The 22842-nt window shown below is 55.9% G+C and overlaps 8 protein-coding genes across 8 annotated transcripts; 4 read left to right on the plus strand and 4 right to left on the minus strand.

Moving 5' to 3' along the window:
• Window positions 1-1114: 1114 nt before the first annotated feature.
• F5144DRAFT_544439 (uncharacterized protein) lies at window positions 1115-1780 on the minus strand (the record flags this gene model as incomplete). The annotated part of the gene is made up of 1 exon (XM_066787296.1): window positions 1115-1780. The coding sequence occupies one exon, from the start codon at window positions 1778-1780 to the stop codon at window positions 1115-1117; it is 666 nt and encodes a 221-aa protein (XP_066645774.1).
• An 816-nt stretch (window positions 1781-2596) lies between these two features.
• F5144DRAFT_559679 (uncharacterized protein) lies at window positions 2597-3562 on the plus strand. The gene is made up of 3 exons (XM_066788158.1): window positions 2597-3221; window positions 3284-3332; window positions 3381-3562. The coding sequence occupies exons 1-2, from the start codon at window positions 2666-2668 to the stop codon at window positions 3325-3327; spliced, it is 600 nt and encodes a 199-aa protein (XP_066645775.1). The 5' UTR covers window positions 2597-2665; the 3' UTR covers window positions 3328-3332; window positions 3381-3562.
• Window positions 3563-8109: 4547 nt separating this feature from the next.
• On the plus strand, window positions 8110-9230 carry F5144DRAFT_559683 (uncharacterized protein). Its single transcript, XM_066788159.1, has one exon. It carries the CDS (start codon window positions 8266-8268, stop codon window positions 8812-8814), a length of 549 nt encoding a protein of 182 aa, XP_066645776.1. The 5' UTR covers window positions 8110-8265; the 3' UTR covers window positions 8815-9230.
• Window positions 9231-9602: 372 nt separating this feature from the next.
• F5144DRAFT_482764 (uncharacterized protein) lies at window positions 9603-11197 on the minus strand (the record flags this gene model as incomplete). Its single annotated transcript, XM_066785355.1, has 3 exons — window positions 9603-9979; window positions 10091-10841; window positions 10892-11197. 3 exons carry the CDS (start codon window positions 11195-11197, stop codon window positions 9603-9605), a joined length of 1434 nt encoding a protein of 477 aa, XP_066645777.1.
• Window positions 11198-12038: 841 nt separating this feature from the next.
• Window positions 12039-13563, plus strand: F5144DRAFT_559691 (uncharacterized protein). Its single transcript, XM_066788160.1, has one exon. The coding sequence runs from the start codon at window positions 12503-12505 to the stop codon at window positions 13349-13351; it is 849 nt and encodes a 282-aa protein (XP_066645778.1). The 5' UTR covers window positions 12039-12502; the 3' UTR covers window positions 13352-13563.
• Window positions 13564-13923, plus strand: F5144DRAFT_559692 (uncharacterized protein). The gene has a single exon (XM_066788161.1). It carries the CDS (start codon window positions 13599-13601, stop codon window positions 13767-13769), a length of 171 nt encoding a protein of 56 aa, XP_066645779.1. The 5' UTR covers window positions 13564-13598; the 3' UTR covers window positions 13770-13923.
• A 32-nt stretch (window positions 13924-13955) lies between these two features.
• On the minus strand, window positions 13956-17159 carry F5144DRAFT_88374 (uncharacterized protein). The gene has a single exon (XM_066793519.1). The coding sequence runs from the start codon at window positions 16906-16908 to the stop codon at window positions 14302-14304; it is 2607 nt and encodes an 868-aa protein (XP_066645780.1). The 5' UTR covers window positions 16909-17159; the 3' UTR covers window positions 13956-14301.
• A 2948-nt stretch (window positions 17160-20107) lies between these two features.
• On the minus strand, window positions 20108-22459 carry F5144DRAFT_88394 (nucleotide-sugar transporter-domain-containing protein). The gene is made up of 5 exons (XM_066793520.1): window positions 21914-22459; window positions 21825-21854; window positions 21428-21736; window positions 20662-21375; window positions 20108-20583 (listed from the first exon to the last, which is right to left on the minus strand). The coding sequence occupies exons 1-5, from the start codon at window positions 21989-21991 to the stop codon at window positions 20287-20289; spliced, it is 1428 nt and encodes a 475-aa protein (XP_066645781.1). The 5' UTR covers window positions 21992-22459; the 3' UTR covers window positions 20108-20286.
• Between the last annotated feature and the right edge of the window lie 383 nt (window positions 22460-22842).

Here is a 22842-nt window from a genome sequence, read left to right on the forward strand (position 1 = left end):
AAGGGGAGGGAGGGTGACAGCCAGCCAAACCAACTAGGTACATGTACCTGTAACCTAAGTACATACAATAAATGGGCCGAACAGGGAGCAAAATCAGTACTTCTTAAACTATCACCCACTTCCAGGGGCAGATACAGCCGCTGGGCATGCCGGAGGCCAAATGTAACAGGTTCTGAATATCCTGATCCGGCTGGGACTCGATGCAATTTTCACAACGCTAGACGTGTTTAGTGGGTGCGGCGTCTGGGTATGTACGGAGGGACAGCTGTTAGTATCGCTGTGGGAGGGTAGTGGGTAGGTACAATGTTAGCGGCGTAGAACTCTGGATTGGACGTATTTTCCTATAGAAACTGCCAGAAAAATGACTTGCAAATAAATACTTGACGGCTGCCTTGCCTGGTGTGACGAACCTATCTCTGGACCCCGTCCTGTTAGAGTTCAGCTCCGGTCGAAGGTAATCTCTCAAGGGTACTTAGGTTCGGTGCAGCCAAAGGGTGCACAACAAAGACTTCTCTCAACAGTAGGCTCTCGAGCTTGTAGCGAACTGTAGTTGTGATTGTTAACTGGAGAACTCCCAGAGCTCTCCAGCATGAGTGACTATATACTAAGTCCTTAGGTACCTTTATGCCTGGTTGGCTTGATCGCGGGTGTTCAGAGGTGACCGTTCACGATCACCTTGATCATCGACGGTCACCTTGGTCGTTACCGATCAAGTCCTTCCCCAGTGGTCACCTTGATTGGTTGTCTTAACGATTAGTTCGGGTTGCGTCCTGCACTTCCCCGCTTCTCCCCATATCCCTTATTCGTGACACCTGGTTGGCACCCTCGCGAATTCCCTACCCGGAAGCCCTGGGTACCGTTTGCAGCCCCTCGCCTTCTTCTGTTAAATTCCTCCACAATTGCTTAAGTTTGGGCCCAAGCCTCGGCCAAAAATCCCAACAGGGCAGCACGAATGAGGTGAGAGCCGTTCGTGTATGGAATGTAGGTAGGTGATAGAGCAGTAAGCGCCCACGTTCGCGCTCATTCCCGGTTGGTAAGCATCGAACCTGATCAGCACCAGGGCGTCGTAGTCGAATAGGGCACAGTATTTGGTTTGGCGGTCAACAGCGTAGGCTTAGATTTGCATCATGCATTTGAGCGCATTGTCTTCGAACAGCGTCATTTCACTTTGGTTGGCCGCGAAGGCTTCCTTCTTGAAGGCATTGATTTCGGCATTGGTCGGCCGGGGTGGGTTTGCGGCACCAGAACGAACATTCTTGACAGGCCCATCCATAAACTTGTCGTGGTGAAGGATGCCGCGCCGTTTGAACTCGATGACGGCCATTGGCGTGGAGCCCGGGTTGTTGCCCTTGATCTTGTGATAGGACATGTCGGTGCGCATCTTGTTCCGTTGCACCTCGCTGTATACTCTCACGCTTTGGCTCACAGTGGGACACAGGTCTAGGGCTTGGTGAACCGGGTGCAACAGGTGGATCTCGGCGGCATGAACGACATCGGCCTCATTGTTGTCAGTCATGGAAACCTCCTTCTCGTTAATGTACTGCTTGTCTAGCCGTGGCGTCAGATTTCCCTGCTCGATATCCTGCAGGACGCCATGTCCAATTGCCGTCCACACCGACACATTTAACTCGATGGCAAAAGCCGGGGCGGAGTACTTCCTGGTCGTATCACCGAGTTCAGAGGCTGTTTGTTTGCCATTCGGGTTTTCGTACTCGGGGAGGGGGATGGCGTGCTTCATCGTGTCCAGAGCCTCGGTGATGGTATGTGCGGTCGAAGCCATGGTGATTAGCAACTCGCAGTGGCGCTAGAAAGCGTAATGGTGTGTTGGAACAATGAGGATGACTGCTCAGTGTCTGGGGCAGGGAAAGTTAGGTAGTAGTGTTCGTGATGGGGCGATGGGTTGGATTGAAGTTTCGGGAATGGAACATAGGAAGATGAGGAAAGCTCGCCCACGGATTTGTTTGACCATTATCACCACTGGTCAAGTCTGAGTGCTTCGGGCGCACCTACTGCAGCGAGCTTGTCGACCGGGCCTCCTGAAGCGAGATTCGAGTTGATGGCCTCCTGGAACACAGGCATAAAGACTGGGCCAAGATTGATGGCGAGGCCGCTCGACAGGGCCCTACCGGCGCCAATGTCTGTCCTCCTTCTAGTTTCCACGTCCCATGGTAACAGTTCTGTAAACCATGGGCCTGTTGGCCACTTTGAGACATCAAATAATTGTTACCTAGGTATTCTTGGAAGTCAGTGACTTGGACTGAGCATCAGGTGCATACCTACCTACCTCAATAGTCACCCCCGACAAATTGTTGCCTCCTACATCCGCATTGGGCGCGGGGCCTGAGCCATTGCCGCTTTGGCCTGAGCCGTGGGTGAGCATGAAGCGTGGTCAACCTGAGTCAGCGCTTACCGATTTACTCTCGGGTAGACTTGCCGCAAATTCTATGCAGCCAGCCCCAAGGTACCGGCCTCCAAGCTTAGGTAGGTATCAAGTAGGGGAAAATCGAGGGCAATCACGTGCTCTTTAAACCCATTTCCTCCTATTTAGGCAGTAAAGCGGCCCGTCCCCTCTTCTTTTCTAACTTCCCCGCCTTCATCTTTCTATTCCCCTGTCAGCTCTCCGCTACGTCTTTACTTACAATCGCATCCCGGAATTAAGTATTCCATGGCCCACACCGGCCCCTTCCACCCTCCTGATACCGAACTGGGCGTTCCAGATCTAAACGGCATGGTCTGGAAGCAACTCAAGACCAAGAATGGTAGAGATTACCACGTCGGCTGGAGATACTCGGATGCTGAAGCTGCTCGGGCTCTGATGGCCGAGGATGGACGCCCTTCTCCTGTTCTCCAAAATACCGACGATGATGATCATGACGTTACGGGAGCCGCCAGAGCCGCTAATGCCAGGGAGAAAGTTGATTGTACTAAGAAAGGCTTCGTTTGCGTGAACTGGCCCGTGGGAGATGACAAATGGATTGATGCCAGCCAGGCTGTCAAGGATATTGGCTGCAGCCGATACAAACTGTACTTCAACGGGCATCCCAACAACTACGACTATACGTTGGAGTTCACCAACACTACGGGATGGGACTTCTGCTTCGTGGACGAAGATGACCCGAACGACTGCTACCATGTTGGGACGTTCTGGAATTGTGATCACTGGGTAAAGTACAATTCCAAGAAGCCTACCATCCTAGCAGTGAGACAGTCCGCGTGTCCGAGTAAGTTGCTGTAACATCCGAGTACTTGAAATTCACAACTCTTGAGTTAACATCTAATCTAGGCACAGCCGACATGAAGAAGATGAAGTTTATACGCTTTGGATGACGCAAGTATGTCTGGGCTTTGAAGATTCGTGTGACTCAAATTGACAGGCAAAGGCATAATCAATACTGCTTTGCAACTATGGAACCGATTACTTGTTCTTATTCGATACGGAATACTCATTTTGTATGGACCTAGCTAGTAACCGCAATCAACCTCCTCCTTGGGCCGTTACGCCGCTTTTCAAGGTCCTTCTTAAAGAAGGAGTGCACTGTCTCAGATCCATGCGATGACACGAGACTCGTCATAGGCTCACTCAAAGTCATCACGATGCGGCGAGTCCTAGTTATTCTAATCGTTTATAAAGTCGCGCTAAAGTTATTCCCATATCGCCGCCTCTTAGGTGATCCTGCCTCTAATCGGCGCCGCCTTCTCGTCTATCGCTTTTGCTAGCCTCAAGTTCTGTGCCTCGGAGCGCCAGGACGCCTTCAAGAAAGTTATGCGGACCATCCCTTCTAATTCGCCTTTACTGGCGCGATCCTAGCCCCAGCATCGAGGCGCCCGGTGTACCGGATATCTACGAGATCAGAGCCGGTATCATTTGCGCCATCGTGTTCGGAACTTTCTTCGGCATCCTCGCCATCTCGTACCTCTTCTTCATACCCTATGCCCACCGCGTCGCCGTCCTCCGCGACTCCAGGATGCGGCCCTGGCACATCCTCCTCGGCCCCCTTCTACACAGGGAGAACCCTCCCCTCTTCTTCTCCGGCAAGGAGACCATACTCGTCGACCACTACCAGAGCGCCACGACGCGCAAGCCCCCCACACCGAGAAGACGATCGTCGACGCATTTGGAGACGTTGCCGTAGCCGAGGGCGGCAAGTGCGCCGAGAACAAAGAAAAGAACATGAAGAACCAATCCGACGACACCGCCGCCGCCGTCCACCTCCTACCCCGCGTCCCCGAGCCCGAGGAGCGCTTCCTCGCGGACGTAAGGCAACGAAGGCAATGTGGTAAGCCAGGCCCTTGCATATACAAGGCGAAAAATTGAATATGCTTGGCTCTTTTGGATAAATCTTACGTCATTATATAGTGTTGGCGGTTTACTTGCATGGAAGTCTTTCGGCTGTCACCTCGCAATCAAGTGTCACGGTTATGGCCGCATGCAGGGTCCCGATGGAGGGCGCGTGGGAAGCGTCCCCAGCCAATCATTAAAGATGGGTCCCGGACCAATCAGTAGAGAAACGAGGGGAACGGCTACCGTTCCTGAGGTTCCTCTATAAGGAACGAAAGGAACGACCACCGTTCCTCACGTTCCCAAGGGAAGAGGTACGAAGGTACCTAGGGGCCTAGATAGTATATAGTCACTCGTTCTGGAGAGCTCTGGGAGTTCTCCAGTTAGCAATCACAACTACAGTTCGCTACTAGCTCGCAAGCCTACTATTGAGACAAGTCTATTGTTGTGCACCTTTTGGCTGCACCGAACCTAAGCATCCTTTGCAAGATTACCTTCACTGAACCCTAACAGGATAGGATCCTAGGCAGGTTCGTCACATCAAGGCTTTCGCTGTGAGGTGCAAACGCCTGGACGTCTTGGCGCATTGCGCGCGGGCTACACACCACTTTTAACTTTTTTGACGGCTGGAAAGGGGGGCGAACAAACTGCAAAATAGAAATGGCTAACTTACCCGGTGGTTATTCGACCCCACCTCTCTTACAGAGAGAGAGGTGGCGCCAAAATTGCCGGACATCGCAAAACGCCCGGACAGAGCAGTTTTATTATTATTCCTACACCGCTATGCCCTTGGGCTCGCCGGTCCAACTATCTAGCTAGTTGTACAGGAAAACCGTCCTGGTTTCCCAGTCGGACTAAAAACCTGTACCGATGTTACCTTGGCCCGTCTCTTCAGAATCCGTCGTACTACGGTTGAAGGGAGCCTACCCAGCTCCCTGCATTCCGACATCCTGACCGTCCGCCTCCAAGGTATCCACGGCCTCTGGAGTCGTAACCCCTAGGCCCCCAACACCGTCTCCTCGGTCTCCGGTCAGATCCGTATCAACCTTCCTCGCAAAGGTCAGCTTTCCTTGCCTCGAACTCCTTGCAGCCTCCTCCTGGGCTATGAGAAAGCCGGGGGGGCGGCCCCGTGGTCTCTTCCTTTTTCCCCCTTCTTGGAAGCCATCGTCGGCCTCCTCCAGGGTGGACGCACCCCGGAATGTGACGCTCCGCATCCTCGGTAGTAGTCTCTCTTGCTGCTGTTGTGTTTGTTGCTGCAAAGCAAGCTCAAAGGTTCGAGGCCGGAAATGGTATGCCTCCCTCGCCGCACCCCGGGCTTTTACTGCTTCCGGGCACCACCGTACCCAGGCCGGGTGCTTCCCTGAGCAGCACGGACAAAAGTATGGAATCTCGTTGCCGTGGGTTGGGCATTGGGCTTCCCCCGCCCTCCCGCCTCCCCCATGGGCCGCTGTGCCGCAGCGCGGGCACAGCGCAGACTTCTTGCAGAACCGTTGGGTGTGACCCCATTTCCAGCACCTATAGCACTGGGTAGCCTGCAGTGCAGACCAGTACGGCTCGCAGTTGAGCATCTGGGCCCGCCAAACCACTCCCTCCTCGCAGGCCCTTTTGGATTCTTCCTGACTGGTCATGGTAACCAGTGCCGTCGCTCTCGTGACTCCCTCGATCGTTGGAATTCGGAACTTGACTCGTTCCACCGACTGCAGCCCCAGCTGCTTGCCGAATGCCGCTTCTGTGACGTCCCTCAAGTCTCTCTTCAACATCCCTTTTACCAAAACCGCAAATGTCCGCTTTGCCTCTTTCGCCACCTCTCCAAACGCCGTTCCGATCCATCCTCCGTTCTTCGCGTGCCATTCCTTCGCTTCAGCATCCTGAAAAGTGACGATAACATCCCCGCTAGGGAGCTTGCGTGCTGCCACTGCTCCCTTCCTCTCGGAAACCCCGTTGACCGCCTGGACGATCTCTTGTGGAGACCTCCGGGTCAGCGACGGCTCTATAGATCCCCTCACCAGTATTTCCTTGTTGAGCCGCCCCGGTATGATCTTCTTCGGGAGCTCTCCTTCCCCAGCCACCACTACAGCCCACGACCGGGCTACCGTTGTTGCTGGTGCAGGAGCTTGCTTCTTTCTCTGATCCTGCAGTTCCCTCCGGGCCTCTTGCAATTCCTTCTGGACCTCCTGCATCTCCTTCCGGACTTCCTGCATCTGTTTTCTCACTTCCTCTATGGCCCTCCCTGTCCCTTGTCCGATACCGTCCACCACGGCGTCCACGACGGTTCCTTGAATCCTCGCAACGTCGATTCCCTCGTTTCCCGTCTCTGATGCCTTTCCGCTTTCCAGTCTACGCAGCCTCCGCAGCCGTGTCATGATCTCATCCGCCACTACTTGGGAGACCGCCTCGTTTGGTTCCTTGGCCAAGTGGACTATTGTCCCTGCAAGTACCTCGTCTGATTCGTCGTGTAGAGGGTTGGGGCCATTGTAGATGTCATCTTCCATCACTTCGTCGCTGTCCTTCGTTGTGATTGGTTCGGCTCCTCCAGTAGGTGGGGCAGGCTCCCCCCGTGCAGCATTTTTCCCAGCCCCGGGCGCGGTCTTGCCCTTTCCTTTGCGAGCCATCGCGACGAGGCGCGACAGATCCCGCAACGGGGAAACTACCGTCGGCGGTTAGAGTTTTCTGAGCTCGATCGACTGGTGGTAGTTTCAGGCGTTTTGTTGCTTCTTTCGTGTTTTCGGTTTTTTTTTCTCTTCATCCAATATACGGACAGAGCAGTTTTTGGTGGTAAACGCATATAAAACTTGAAAGTAAAAACCTAGAATCGTAATTTATAGCACCACACAACGAGTTGAGTATTAAAGGTCTATATAAGAGTTGGTCTCCTTGATATTAGGTTTCTATATCTGAATTTAAAATTTAATTTTGTGACGAACCTACTTCAGGATCCTATCCCGTTAGGGTTCAGCTTCGTTGAAGGTAATCTCTCGTGGATGCTTAGGTTCGGTGCAGCCAAAAGGTGCACAACAATAGACTTGTCTCAACAGTAGGCTTGTGAGCTTGTAGCGAACTGTAGTTGTGATTGCTAACTGGAGAACTCCCAGAGCTCTCCAGAACGGGTGACTATATACTTGTCTACTTCCATGGTGCTCAGTGTGCTCAGTCTCCCCAGATACTGATCACACTGATCACTTAGACCAGTTCGCGCTTCCTGATTGGTGACCCAATTGTGGTGCTCAGTGTGCTCAGTCTTCTTAGCGGCTGAGCTCACTGATCACCCTTCCGTCCTCCGGATTGGTCCGCTGAATAACTGGCTCGGGGCGTCCCGCGCTCCCGAGGTTCCACCTGTTGGCATATTCGTGACAGCGGACTACCTATTCATATATTCTAATAGATCTAACTCTGTAGTATTTGACTCTACTATACGATCGGTGATGCGGATAAAACGCGTTGAGATATTGATGGATATATCCTGAAGATGATGTTGATGGATGTTTTTTTGCCAAGAGGCTTTGTAAAACTTCTAAAAAGTTTAGTTAGAAATAGAGATAAATCTATCAATATCTCAACGCGTATTATCCGCACTACCAATCGCGTAGTAGGATTAGATACTAGAGAGTTAGATCTATCAAAATATATTAATAGGTAGTCCGCGCATCTAGTAGGGCGATTGGTATAGCTATTTTATCTTGCAGTTCGTTCACGCCCCTTTCCAGCACCTCAAAAAATAAAGAGTGGTGTGCAGCCCGCGCGCGAGCGCCAAGACGTCCGGGCGTTTGCACCTCACAGCGGTAGTACATAATCTGTCCATTTCCCCGTCCGGCAGTGCAGCATACTAGTACCTTATACATTGAAGTCACGGGCCGAGTCACATCTTTACGCAACCCCTCAGCAATTTCATTGTAATCCTCTTGTTCATCAAACCTTCGAGTTTCATCTCTATTTTTCCACTCCCAAAACAATACATTCAAAGAAAAGCAAAGCAAGTCTAAGAGGACATGTCTGCCCCCAAGCCCAAATTCCAGTCCGCAGCAAAGGCGCCGCCTGGTGAACAGCAGCACAAAACTAGCGCGACGCAGAAGCCTCCGCAACAGCAGAAGCAGCAGCACGCCCCAGCCGCCCCCGGCGGCCAGCTGCCCCTCCGCTCTGCGATGCCTACCAGCGGCGCCCCTAAACCACCGCCCGCTACCACCAAGAACTCGCCCTGTAGACCCAACACCTCCGTCAACAAGGCTAGCGTGACGCAGAATCTACCACAGCAGCAAAAGCAGCAGCAGCAGGCCCCAACTGCCCCCGGCGGTCAGCTACCCCTCCGCTCTGCGACACCTACCGGTGACGCCACCCAACCACCACCACCCGGCCCCGCTGCTACTAATACCTCGCCCGGTCGACTCAAGTCCCCCGTCAAGGTGCCGCACACGACCTGGACTCCAGTTTCGGAACTGAATTGGATAATTCCCCGTGGACTCAAGCCCGCCCCGGCGGTGCCCCCGCCACCCCCTGGGACGCCTATTCAATGGAAGTATCTCAAGGACCCAGTTAACTAATTTACGCCTCAAACGTTTCAGAGCGGTCCTTTTTGGTTCTTCTTAGTAGCGCAGGGAAGGGTGGGGGGATGTACGTCATCAGAATATGATCTTGCTGAGTACCTAGGTAGCTCCTGTGTCAGGGGGAACGCAGCCAAATGGGCAAAGGAATGCACTAGAAACGTGAACAGCTAGCTAGTTTGAATATCATAACATACAAAGGGGTTGTCGATGAGGAGTGGACTGCCAAAGTGTCAAAATGCAAGGATGTCTTAGTATGGAGTGTCCGCCGTCGACTGTTCCGTGGTTAGGAAAGCTTGCTCCAGGCTAGGGATGGGGCAGCACTCTAGATGCTTGAGGTGGTGACTTAAAGCCTTGGGTTCCAATACTGACTGAACTGAAGGCCACGGACACAGACACCACCGATGAGCCGGGGCATGTGATTATCAAGTGCCGAGCAATGGCGTACATTACGGGTGAAGTAATGGCTCTCAAGGTCCATACCCAGTAACCCAGTTGGGTAAAATAGTGAAATAGTCCCGAGTAGAAGATCGTGTATTCGCGGGTACAAGTACGTACCTAGGTAAGTACGTCCACCCCCTGAAACGCACCGTCTTCCACTCTTCGCAAACAAGGCCGGGATTCTCTCCAGTTACCCTTCTGCTCGTACTTCTATTTAGATAGGTAGTTACATACTCTTAACAACAACCACCCAACCCACCCCCTAGCTGTGCGGTTCCCTGGCCCAACGACATAAAACGCACTCTCTTACCTACCTAAGTTAACCCAATTATACCACCTCAACTTACCTAGACGACCGCCAACCAGACTCCCAACCCAACAGCCACACTCCACCCCAGCACAACCGCATCCCTCCCCCCCAACCCACCCGCCCCATTCTCCTCACCCTGAACCGGCAGCACAAACCTCCCCTCCCCCCTCTCCCCCGTCCGCTGCAGCACATACAGCTCCCCTGTCGATTCCGACGTCATCCACAGCCTGTTCTGGCCATCAAACGCCAGCCCCGTCGGCGTGAAGCAGTTGTCCGGGCAGCCACTGAGGTCCCAGTTGGTAAGAACGTCCGTAAGCGCGTCGTTGCTGTCAGCCGCTACGACGGGCTCGCCTGTGGTGGAGTTGAAGGCGATTGAGGAGAGGCGGTAGCCGCGGGGGGTGGAGGAGCGGTCGGCTGGTGAGGTGGTGGTGTTAGTCAATGCATGTGTAAGGTCAAGTACGATACTGTGATATCGATTTGGAGCTTGCTTGGGAGGGCGGGAAAAGGGGTTGTTTGTTGACTTACAGCCCCCGTGGAACGCGATGTACGCCGTCCCGCCGTCACTTGAAAACTTGATATCGGTGGGTGCATAGTGCGCCGGGAAAGTCAGCCGGGGGGGAACGTAGTTCTCGGCGCATGTCTCGTCCCGAAAGGTGGCGTTCTCTTGCATGGCAAACTGCGTGCCGATGGCCAGGCCGTCGTTGTCCGGGATCTCGTCTGCCTGCCATACGGCGACACAGTCTGGGAACCCAAAGTGGGCAGTCTGGTTGGCCGTGGCCGTGGCCGTGCCGTTTAGGTACCCCAAGAAGTTGAGCTCCTCGCCAGGGTTGTTCTCGTGCACATCCTTGCCGTTGCGCTTCGCGCCAACGGCGCTGTTCTCGACGGCGTAGATGCCGCCCGTGACGGGATGCTCGCCCACGCCGACGCTGTCTCGTAGGCCCCGGCCAAGGACGACGCCTTCCTTTAAGAAGCTGTAGAGGGGAAAGTCCCGAGCGAGGGTCGTGAATTCGAAGGCTCGGATTTGCAACCCGTAACGTTGATGCCCCGCGACGTTTGTCTCGGGGCCGCCCTGGGAAACCAAGAGCGTGCCGGGTTGTTTTTTGGACATGAGGAGCGTGCGTGTCGCCAGGTCTTTGTTATACATGTCGGTCACAACAGTGTCCCCCTCACTCATGACCTTTCCGGCCAAGCTGTCATATATCCAGGTCCAAACGGATGTGTCATCAGAGGCAAAGAGGGTGTTGCCGTCTTCCGACAGTGCGATGCCGTGATTAAGCTGGAATGTTAACCTTTTACCACTCTTGTACTCCTCGGCAAAAGGCTTACCTCTGGCATCTCCAAAACCATGTGGGCATCGTCCAATGCGAGGCAAGTCCCGCCATTGTCGATGAACTTGTGCCAGCTAATACCCTTGCCGCTTTCGACAACCAAGAGACCACCGGCGTCATCGAAAGCAATGCTCCGAGGCTTGGTCAGATTAACCGCAACCAACTGCGCCTGCCATCCGCTGGCGACGATAGGATCAGGGTAGGTTGGGACAAGAACGCGGGAGCACTCGGTCTGCACGTGGGCGACCGAGCCTGCGGCGTATAAGCCCACCAGGACGGCGGATTTTGCTGCCACATTCTTCATATCCCGTAGATACTCAGATATTCGTGGGGGTGATATGTATGATGTATTGAATTAAGCTTGGATAAAAGACGTGGGTTAGGTTGTGGGAGTAAAGTGCGCTATCCCTCAACACAAGGATGGGCAGTAAAGAAGGTTTATAAACAATGTATTCGCGTGTAATAAAAGTTTCTGGGCTCGTGTGAGAGCCCCCTAATGTGCCTTCCAAGACGCCAAGAGTACGCCAGGCCTTTTCTGGTGGCTACCTGGTAGCGAAGTGATCCTACGAGGTGAGGCAGCCGAGCTCAACTCCAACTCTGCTTGGGTGGGGGGGAGCCGAATACCCGGACATCGGAAACTACCCAGACAGTGCCTTATAAGAATATCTTGGTATACGAATAATCGTACCATCCTATCCTGAACTAACCTTGTTCATCTGTCACCAGGCAACTAGTACAAACTGGTGGTTAGATAACTTTCTTCCCTCGTTCCAGTATTACACTACAATATCAGTCAAACTTGCCTGTCACGAGTCGCGCGGTCTGAGGCTGATGCAGCGGAGACGTGCCAGACCCGGGACAGACGAGGAGAGCTTACTCCGTACAGGCCCAGGTCCAACATTGTCATCCCGCTGACCCGGTATAGACGTAGCCCCGGCGGAAATGCAGTCCTCGATCGAGGAACGCACTAGACTGTAGTAGAACTGGATTTTGTGAGTATGCCATTTCTCCGCATCAGCTACAGAAAAGGTTGCTCCTAGCGAATCATGTCGCGTGGTAGCCATGGAGGTGTGGTTGTTCGCATATATGGGGTTACATTGGGCCAGAAATGGACGGCAGTGACACATGAGGCATGCCCCCGCCTTGTTTTTGCCAGTCTCCGAGCCAAGTTCATAAACTCAGCGCTGGTGCACCGGGGTATGCTGTCTTTAGCCAGGCTCGAGCCCAGCTTCATATGGCCGCGGCGGGGGACGATCCCTACGAAGAGAGCTCCCACTGTCCACACGTCCACACGTGGATTGGTCTGGTCTTAACCATCCGGCTTGAGCGCCCTCGGGCCAATCTCTGTTCACTTTTCCGTGAATCTGTACATACATGCGGCACTATCGCGGCACAACACCTCGGTTGTTGTGGCTACAGATCATCGTATTAAGGCACCTTCCGTGGTCGAGGAATAGCACGCGGGCCCCGCCGGTTTGGTTCGTTATCTGTAGAGCGCAGGCTCACCGTCTCAATTGTGTCAGTGAACCAACTGCTACCGAGTGGAACTTGGAAGCCTTGCCGTCCAACATCGACAGACAGCGGAAGCGGTCGCCCGAATTAGCTGAACATGAAAGGGGCACGAGCCCTACGAGGCCTCGCCGTAACGGCGCTCCTTTACTATGCCCTCGCACTCCCGCAGGCAAGCATCACCGTTACCCAGTCACCAATTGTGTGGGTAACGGTAGACGCCGCAGGCTCGGCCCGGACGATCACGCCCAGCGTGATTACAACAAACGGGCAGCTCGCAACTATTTCCGATGCCCCGTCCGAGCTCCGCTCCACCGCCACCTACACCCTCTCCCCGAGCGGCCGGGCATCCACCTACACCGGCCTGGCGCCCGTCGCCTCCGCAACCGGAACAGGTGACAGCCCAGCCGGCGTCTTCTCAGCGTGTGACTCCAACGTCAGCGTAGGCCCCGTCCAGCCGTTCTGCCTTCCCAGAGCAGGCAGCGAACTACACCCAGGAAAGACCTACTACAGTACATCCCCTGCTCTCACCCTTTCCCCACCCATCCACCAACCAACAACCGCTAACCACCCCCTTCCCACGCCCTCCAGTAACCTGGTCTCCCGCCTACTTCTCCCCCCCAACGCTCAACCTCACCCTCCAGGTCTTAATCACCAACCCCACCCCCGACAGCCCCTCATCCCCCAGCGACAGCGGCGGCGGCGCCCCCGACAGCTTCGGCCTCACCTCCCCCCCCATCCCCGCCTCCGCCGGTTTCTACGCGCTGCACATCCCGCCCGACTTCCTCCACGCCCGCGGCAACCCCCCCCTCCTCAACCTCGCCTTCCACCTCCTCTATACCAACCCCAACCCGGACCCAAACACCACCACCACCATCACCACCCCGCAAACCACCCGCCGCGGCCCCACCGTCTTCCTCACCCCCTTCAACAACAACAACAACGATAATGATGACGACAAACCCGACCCAACCCGCACCTACCCCGACATAGTGCCCATCCTCCTCCCCATCGTCGGCGCCGTAGCAATCGGGTCGAGCCTGGCGTTGTGTTTTCTGTCGTGGCGTAGGCATGGGCGGGTGAGAAGAGTGTTGGGGCCGGTGGTGGGGGGATGGGGGCCGCTCGTGAGGGGTGGTGATGGTTCTGGTCCTGGTTCTGGTTCTGGAGGGGGAGGGGTTGGTTCCGGTGGGAGGGTTATGGGTGGTGGTTCGGTGCCATGGGGTGGGGATGATAACAAGTCTGAGACGGACGTGGGGATTCAGTTGACGGATCGGGCGAGCTGGTCGCCTACCACGGGACGGGGTGCGGCTGGTGGTGGGAGGAATGTCTTTCGGGAGGAGATTGAGCGGCAGGAGCGGTTGCGGTGATACCATGAACTGGGGAAGAGAGGCTGGAACTGTGTGAAGGACAGATTGGCTCCGGATTCTGACGGCGTTGTTAGTTATTGCTTGTATGCGAAATGATATCCTGCGAGTGTTGTGCGACCATCAACTTTGGGATTTCTCCCCATGATCAGCCAAACCCCATCTCACTTGCAACTGCGGGACCAATGATGAAGAAATTGATTAGAGTGTATTGTGGCGGACATGCCGTCGCATGCCTCGTCGGGTCGGCCGATTACAAAGGTATAAGTGTCTATCTCCCAAGTCTTGTCCCGGCGGGCCTGCCCCGGGCCGGCATGAATGAAGCGAGTGTATCAGTTGGGCCTTCCAGTCGTCAGATCATGCCCCTGTCCGTATCCAAACCTGCCCGCTCTTCCGCATTACTCCCATTTTCCCACATCAATAGGAATACCCAGTGCGCTGTAAAGACTGTGCCGCCACCCATTTTGGTGCGCCACGCTGTTGATAACAAAGGAAATCGCGATGTCTGTCGCTCGTGTCAAGGTGGATTTCTGGTTCACCACCTGGTCTCGGTGCTCGGCTTGTAGAAGCCGACGGCGCTCAACCGCACCTGCTTGTTGTGCTTGATCGACAACGGCGTCGGGAAATCGGACGGCGAGATGGGCGAGTCGGGACGGGGAATCCCGGCGTCGTCGTCCTCCGCCGGGTCCTCCAGAATTTGGTGCGGCAAGTCGTTTTGGCCATTCGGGCTGAACTGCCCCGAATTCCTCCGTGACGTGCTGCCGCTCCGTTGCGATCTTCGCGGTGCAGGTGCTGCCGTGGCAGTCAGCGAAGCCCTCTGCCTCGCCGAGGCGGACCTTTGGCTGCTGATCGAACTCGCTCTGCTGTCTTTCCGCTCAAGCCCGCCGGCACTTTGCGGGCTGCGGCTTCCGTCGAAGTGAATGAAATCACTAATCTCCGAGGCCGGCGTGCGAAGCGAGGCGTCGTACGGCGACCGGTCGATCGTGATCCTCAGCGGATCTCCCCTCGTTGGTTTCTCGGTGGCTTTCATCTCACCCTGCGATGGTCGTGGGCGTGCGCTCAGCGCACCCGGCTCTTGGCGTATGGTGCTCCGCGAAGACTGCCTCGTCATGCTGCCGCTGGTGCCGATGCTATCGTTGGTTACCTCACGCCTGAGGTCGTGTTGCTCGTCCCGGTCCATGTCATCCTCAAATTCCGCAATGATATCCTCTCGCATCCGCGCACGCTTCATCCTCAGTGCTGCCAGAAGCATCTCCTCCTGCCTTGTTACTGCCATAAACCTCCCACTGTTGCTGTCGTGGATACTGCTGGCCGCGCTGTTGCGACGCCCATTCGCTGCGCTGCCAAAGCTCGCGCCACTGCGGATCGAGCCGTCGTCGGGTGCCAGGGGGGAGCGGTGGCTCTGCAAGTACAGGTCCACGCTAGTGGGCGACGTGGGGTGCGATTGTTCTGAGACCCGAGATACTGATGTTGATCGGGATCCCCGGCGGGTGGGTGGCGCAGGGAAGTCAAACTGGGACTCGCTCCGCACCTTCTTGAGTGCCTTTGTCGGGACTACCCCAGGGCCTGAGCCCGGGGTTCGCACATTCGAAACTGTTCGGTCGGTCGAAGTGGTGCCAGTTGAGAGCCGGGAGGTCTCGAGGACCAACCCGTGACCGGAAGATGCCTTGGAGTTCAGGGAGCTGCTTCGCGGGCTAATCTTTGGGCCTTTGGATGTCGTAGATCCTTGGCTACCAGTGTAAGTTTGCGGGCTCGGTGTGGCGTTGGCGTGCCTCACAGGCTTCCCTCGGCTCCCGTCGTATGCACTTATCTGCGATACCGGCGACCGAGGGCTTGTCGGACTCGTCTGCCCATCGCTCAGTGTCGGGACAGCAAGGGATCCCTTGGACGAGGGTTCGTAGTCATCCTCCGAGTCAGATGAGAGCGCCAGGACGCTGTTCTGCAGCAGATCGATCTCTTGGAGGCTGCGATCCGTCCGCTTCGATGCTTTTGACGTCCTGGTATGGCGGCTCGAGACGCTCGCGCAGTCGGCTGGCACGGGACTAGGGGGGTTCCCGATACCTACCAGCCTCAGCTCCGCAGTGGTGAGCGGTGGAGGTTTGGCTGCTTGAGCGGGTCGCAACCCGGTGGGCGGAAAAGGGGAGAGGAGGGCTTTCCCTGACTGGCCGGCGGGTGGTATGGGGTAAGAGGGAGCCTGTCGGTCTAACGGCGGCTCGAGATGGTAGGTGCAGCCATGCAGTTCCTGGTCCATGGCATCCGCAAAAGTCCTCTGCTCGTAGTGGTCGTAGAGGTTGTACAAATCCATGCTGGCCTTGGTTTGTTCCTTGCCGTTGCCCAGTTGGCCCGCCAAGTCATAAGACGGCGTTTGCTGTGCCGGGTTCTCCCGCAGCGACTCTCTTGTAGTTTGTTTTCTCAGGGACCGGTCCACTCGCTGCTGTACCGGCGGGGGGGTCGGGGCCGTTGACACCGTGGAAGATGGGGAGATCGGCAGTTCGCGCCCAACGTGATGGGTTTTGAGAGTGTCTGGGTGGAGATGCTTTGGGGACCTGTGCCCCCGGAGCAAAGCGGAGAGGTCAAGCCTGGAGGGCTTTTTCCGAGCCTTTTTGGCCTGCGTCGGATCCGTGAAATCGCCCTCCATGTCTAGCAGCGCCATGGCCTTTGGCGGGAGCCCCTTGGCCATGGCCGAGTTCGAGGTTTGCTGCGATATCGAAAGGGGCAGCTGAGTCTTGTCGTAGTAGGATGTGATGGTGGAGCTCGACTGCCGCCGCCGGAGGCTTGACGCATCGGTGGCGCCGTCGGGGACCATGGAGCCCCCAAGCATTGCCGATTGACGGCCTAAGGCTGCAGGTATGATCTCCGACTCCTGCTCCCATCGCCTATCCCTCAGGGCCCTAGAGCCAGGCCACTCGTCGCGAGCCGTGCCATCTCCGCCCTCTCCATTCGTCGTCTCTGTCACTGCAATGCTGATTCCCGAGTTCGACTGGGTTCCCCACCCCTGCGACGGCCGTGAGTCGAGGCTGAGCTCTGCAGTCCCGAGGATCTTCTGCGCCTTGGTGGTCAAGGGACCTGTTGCCGGTGCGGGAGGTGCTGTCTTCGTTCTGCGGCCGGGGAGCGGGAAAATAAACTTCGAGGAGTGCCCCATCTCCGGCAGTGCCGAGAGTGAATTCTGGCCTCAGCAGGCTTGGCCGGGGCCTGACACTCCCGGTCTCTAAACGTCGCTCAATTGCTGGGGCTGCCGTTGCTGTGGCATAGGCGGAAACACAGAGTTGGCTGGAGAAGTGATGGCAAGATTTTGTCGGCAGGGTGGTGTGGTGTTTTCTCAACTGGCGGTGGGGATTTCGGCAATCACATTCGCTCAGCACCGCCGACCGCTTCCGGGACCCAATAGCGCGTTTGTCCAGGTGACGAGAAAAGGGTTTCCCAGTTTTGACCCAACGGTGTGGTCATTTCCCCATGCAAGGGACCGCCTGGCTGCGCGACACGACAGGCGGGATGTCGCGTCTTATGTTCAGCTGCGTGGGAGGAACATGGTTTTCCGCAGCAAACAACGCCTCGTCCGCTCTCCCGGTCAAGCATGTGCAGACCGGGCCCCCTGGCATCGGCAATCAGCAGGACCCCTGGTGGTTACAGCGAACTCCACCCACCTAAGCTGCGCAGGACAGGCGCAATTTGGCTTGACGAGAGTTTTGGTCGGAAACGGAACGTTCCGGCAGAGACGTGCAGTACACTACTGCGCAGGAAATGTCAGCTTCCTCCTCCGTTCTTTTTGCGGAGGGAACAAGCAACGCAACATCTGGGGATCGGGGATCGTGGGGCGGCCACTGGACAATTCGACTTCCACCCCAATTGCCGGCAGCCATTGGGCTACCTCGCATTGTGCAACGAACCCGACCATGGCCGCTGACTGGTTCGACTGGAAAGCTGGCCCATGGATCGTGGATGGGATGGGGCCCACTCGGAAGGCGATGGTTCATCCATGGTGTTAATCTGCAGGGATGGCACACGCCCCAACAAGCCTGGCACCGCTGGCAAGCCATTCATCGATCCATGCCATGACGGAAGCTCTCCCCATGCCGGCAGCGATCGATGGTGGTGAAACAGGCTTTTTGGTGGAAGCAACGGGCAGCGCAGCGCAGTGGCCCGCGTAACTCGATGCTCGAGCCGTGGCGGTCTGGAAAGGAGCAGCGGCTTGAGCGGGTCGTTGCGTGCAGAAACCGTGATCATCGTGTCTCATTCCAGCGTGGCCGCCAAGTTGCACCAGAGTTGCACCAAAGTTGCATTCTGCGGAGAGAGGTGAGCAAGCCGAACGGAGCCCTGCTCAAGCCCTGGGGATCACCCGCAATCTCGTGCGCCCATGTCGAGAATCGGCCAGCGATCGCCGGCCGCACGCAAGGGTAACGGAAACACGATCCCCCAGATTTGCCAACAATCCCACGCACAGCTGGGGTCCAGATGGGGGCCAGGGGTCAGGTGGACGACCCCCGATGCTTTTCTTCAGGTTGGCAATTTGCAATGGTGGAAAAGTCAAGTGGCAGTGATGTCAGTCGGTCATTTGTTGAAAAGAGTCCAGCCCACATCCCGCAAATCGGCTGCAACTGCCTCGATTCAGACGAAAAAAAAAAAAAAAAAAGAGGGAGAGCTTGGCCAAAGCTCCGGTTCGAGGTCGGTTCTTTCCTCTCTTGGGGTGGGAAGCCGTTATCGATTGGGTAATTCATCCGAACTCCCCAATGCCCTGGATGGAGGAAAGCAGTGGTATTTTGGACGGATTTCCAGCATCCATCTTCCAGCTTGTTACCTGAGTTGACTCGGGAGCTGCCATCACCACCCCAAAACCATGAAGCTCCCCCAAAACCTAAAATTGACTGTTCGTTTGCGTTTGAAACGGCTAACGAGGTCCCCGAAATCGCGCTAAAATATGAAAATTACCGAATGATCTGCGATCAAACCGGCCATGTCAGGCTGGTCGTGCGCGACATGCAGCCACAAAACCAAAACCGACGCCATCGCGCCATGGTCGACGGCTCCACCGTGAGGCATGCCAAAATCTCACAATCTCACGCCGGCGATCTAAAGCTTGGCCGAGTTACGAAAGCAACAGACACACGGGCCTCTTTCAGGACCGTGACCATCGGCCCATGAGCAGCTTCGGCCCACGGCTCACGGCCCTCGGGTCCTGGCTCCCCTGGGAGTCTGGTACGCCAAATGTCCGTCATGCTTCGGCCGCTGGGGTACCGATACACCGCACCCGCCGGAAATCACATCATGGCTCGACGCTGACGTGGTCGGCATGCCCGGCTGGGTATGTTCGTGTTCACCATGCCTCGAGAAGTCGGACTCGAAATCGAGTCAGCAGGCCACAAAGAGACTCGGCCCGTTTCGACAATTTGACTTGACCCGAAACGTGGTGCAAACCCGCTCGTTTTCGGGTGCGGGATCGTATCGGCGTCAAACAGTTTCACTGATGAAGCAACGCAGTTAATGCGTTCCAGCACCCTGCGACGGACGCTGTTGTTGCCAATCGCCTGGCACTCCAAAAAAAAGCCGAACTCCAAGTGCAAGTGCCGAAACCTTCGACGAGAGGAACGAAAAGAAAGTTTACTTGTTTTCCTTTCTTTCATCCATTTTGCTCGCTTTCCTTTACCTATTTTTTTCTTTCTTTTGCCTCTTTTTCTTTTCTCTTTCTTTTACCTGTTTTTCTGTCTTGGCTTCTTTTACTTTTTGTCTCTTTTCTGTTTTTTTTTTTCTTTTGGCCTGACGGAGCCTGCCTGACGCGGTCACTCGGCTCCGAAAAGCGCAGGCCGCAAAAAAACAACATGAACAAACCACTGAGCCTTGCAAGCAAGCGCCGTTATCCCGGGCAAGACAAACATCATCCCCTTCCCGCCCGCCATGCCCACGGTCCCGGTCGGCAACCGGATCTGGTCCCAAGGGCCCTGAACAGGGCGCGGGATCAAATGCCCGGGAAGACTGCGGGGAAAATCGACCTCGGCGTTGCATCCGTCGCTCAAAAATGCTGCGTTGTCTTGGATCCAGCTCGCCAGTGGGCGCTCGGGCCCTATAGAAAGCGCAATATGCCGCCCGAGCACTTGGCAATGCCACCATCATTAATATAATGAATGCCCTTCAAATGGTGGTGGTGGCAGCCACGAGGTCAAAGTGACAAGCAACTTGGCAAGTACGTCTATTCCCAACCGCGCAAATAACGTAAAGCACGGTTTACTTCCCACCCTACTGATGATATATCCGAAACGGGCGACCGTGCTCAGCGCAGCGGCCCAACAACAACATAACTAAACAATCCATGGTATCCCGCCCCTTCACGCCTCGACCACGGCCCCAAGCCCCAGGGGCCGCCCATGCACCAAGCGGCATGCCGCCGTGTAAATGCACCCACGCAATCACCCCCACCAGCGGGCGATCGGCGTCTCATTTTCCCTCCCCGTGAACCCCACCCAGTCATCAAAGCCATTCCCATTCCATCACTCATCCCATCCAGACAACAAAACACCCGCCACTAGTCCTACTCCCCCGCGCGCCTCCCCCGCGCCGACGGCGAGCGCCCGTGAAAGGCGAGCGGCGAGGCCGGGCGCGAGGACGACGACAGGCCGACGGCAGCAACGGAGTCCAGGGGCACGGCCAGGCGGTCCATCGAGTCGGAGTACCCGGGGGTGGTGCCGTCGGGCCCGCCGCCACCGCCGGCGGCGGTGGCAGTCTTCTCGTAGCCGGCGATGGTGATGGGCGGGGGCCGGGCGCGCTTGCGCTCGGGTTGGCTGTACATGTATGTTGCGACGAGGACGAGGGTGGTGCCGAGGAGGAACTGTGGTTGTTGGTGGTATGGGGTTAGTGGGGTGGGTTTTGGGGGGGTGGGTGAGTTTGGAGGAGGGGGGTTACGTACGGAGAGGTTGACTTGGAAGTCGAAGAAGAGGATGCTGAAGAGGAAACTAATAACGATGCTGATACTGGTGGCGAAGTTCTTGGCGATGTTGTCGGCGTAGTTGATGCAGAGCGAGGCCAGTATACCGCCGATGGCTTGGAAGATGATGGCGGTCCACACGATGCCGTTGTATCCGTCGAAGAACCCATGCTTGGCGATCTCGGTCCCATCGTTGATGATGACGCCGACGATGAGTGCAGGGAAGAGCGAGTAAAATGAGAGCTGGATGTTCCTGGTCCACACCGAAGCTGGGCTTTTCGAGTCCTTGAGCAATTTCTCGAAGTAGACCCCTGTCAACCCCGAGACGATCGCCGCTACCAGGACCGCCGTCAGGCCGATGGAGTAGTTCATCTTGGGGGCCCCGTCTAGATCGTCGGCGATACCCTCGTATGTCGCAGATCGCCTTGTGAGCTCGCTGGCCAGCCCAACAACACCCCGCTTCGTGAGCTCTCTCGCAGCCTCCGCCACCCCACCTGCAAACTGTCCGAGCTCATGTACCGATCGCGGGAAGAAGTGGTCGCTAAAGTCGTGGATGTCCAACGTCAGGTCCTTGGCGTTTGACGAAGGCAGGGAGACGATCGAAACGCCGACGGTGAGGATGATGAGTGAAAGCCAGCGCCTAGTACCAAGGGTGCGGCCGAGCAGAACGATCATGAAGACTGCCGTGGTGATGATCTATTTGCCCCGGTCAGCTAACAATTCTGGACTGTTGCCCCGGGAGCTATACCTTGAGCTGGTAGAGGACCTGGAAGTGCACCGGGTCTAGGTTGCTCAACGCCACGTACTGCAATGTATTCTCCAATGTGTACAATACCGCCGGGATGGCCAACTTCCAACCGTCGCCCGAAAACACCTGGTTATGTATCTGTTCAAACAGCACCGTCACGGGCGTCTGCGGCGCCAAACTCCTCGAGACCTCGTGCATCGAGAAGGTAAGGGATATTGCGAGCTTGATGATCTCGTTGAGTAGAACGGCGGTCGAAGCGAAGTAGCGATGGTCACCCGGCGGGGTCATTATCCGCGAGTAGTGCATGATCTAGGGGTCGTGGTGTTAGTGGTGATGGTGGTGGTGGTGGTGGTGGTAGTGGTGGTCGAAGGGGTCCGGCTCGATGGGGGCGACGCACCAGAATCAGGGCCGAGTTCTGCAACATTAACTACGCCCCCCGTGTTAGAACCTCAAGCTCTATAGTTTATCACCTAGAGGAGTACAAACCGTGAGTAATGAAGCTTGCTTCATAGGCATGCCAAGCAGGGTAGGCCCCGTTGCCATCTTGGGGCTGTGGGCCGCCATGTTGCAATTGACGAGCCTCTGATGGGCGAGCAAGCGAGAAAGTAACTAAAGCTTTGGTGTTTTCTGGGCCGAGGATGGGATTGGAATCGCAGAGATGTTGTTGCCCGCCTCGGGTAACTTCCTTCTAAATACAATTGCGAGTGTTGTGGAAAGTAGTGAAAGGACTGTTCCCCGACGTCACTGACCCAAAATTCGATTGTCCGTCCAATGCGCGGTCGCGTGTGCGCTAAAGTACCGCTCCGGCTCCTGCAGGAGAAGCGGGCTTGTGCAGCAGCTCGGGCCTGGCCTTCACGACCTTAATACAACGCAGAGCTGCAGGGTCCCAACTTGGCCGAAGCAAGATTTTGCCGCAACCAAGGATCACGGAAACACATGCGCCGCAGGAGGATTAAATGCTGCCTCGGGCCGCCAGCCCCTAACGAATATCATTGAGGGAAGCTCAGGAAGCTCATCGCAAGCAGCCTTGAAGCTCGGGACCCCTGCTTCTCCCCACTTCCAATCCCGTGGCATGGCCAAAAAAAGCCAAACTCCAAGTGCCCTGCCAGCTGGAGAAACGAAAAGAAAGCAATTCGGAGGGCCAAAGTCTACTTTTTATTTGACTCGGTCTATTTAATTTAATTTATTTTTCTCGGTTTTCTTCACCTCTTCCTTTTTCTTGGTTTCCTTTACTTTTTTGTCTTGTCTTGATTCCTTGCTCCTCTTTCGAGTTCGGCTGTTTTTGGCCGAAGGGTGCGTGGTCAATTCGCAGCTCAGGCTCTGCTGCCCATGGCTGTTTGGCCCCCACAAAGTCCCTTCCGGCGCGCGGCTGCCTGATTAACCCCGCGATTATAAAAGAAAATATAAAAAAATAT

Source organism: Chaetomium tenue, assembly GCF_020726465.1.
Source record: "Chaetomium tenue strain MPI-SDFR-AT-0079 chromosome Unknown F5144scaffold_2, whole genome shotgun sequence".
In the NCBI taxonomy this organism is placed as follows: domain Eukaryota; kingdom Fungi; phylum Ascomycota; class Sordariomycetes; order Sordariales; family Chaetomiaceae; genus Chaetomium; species Chaetomium tenue.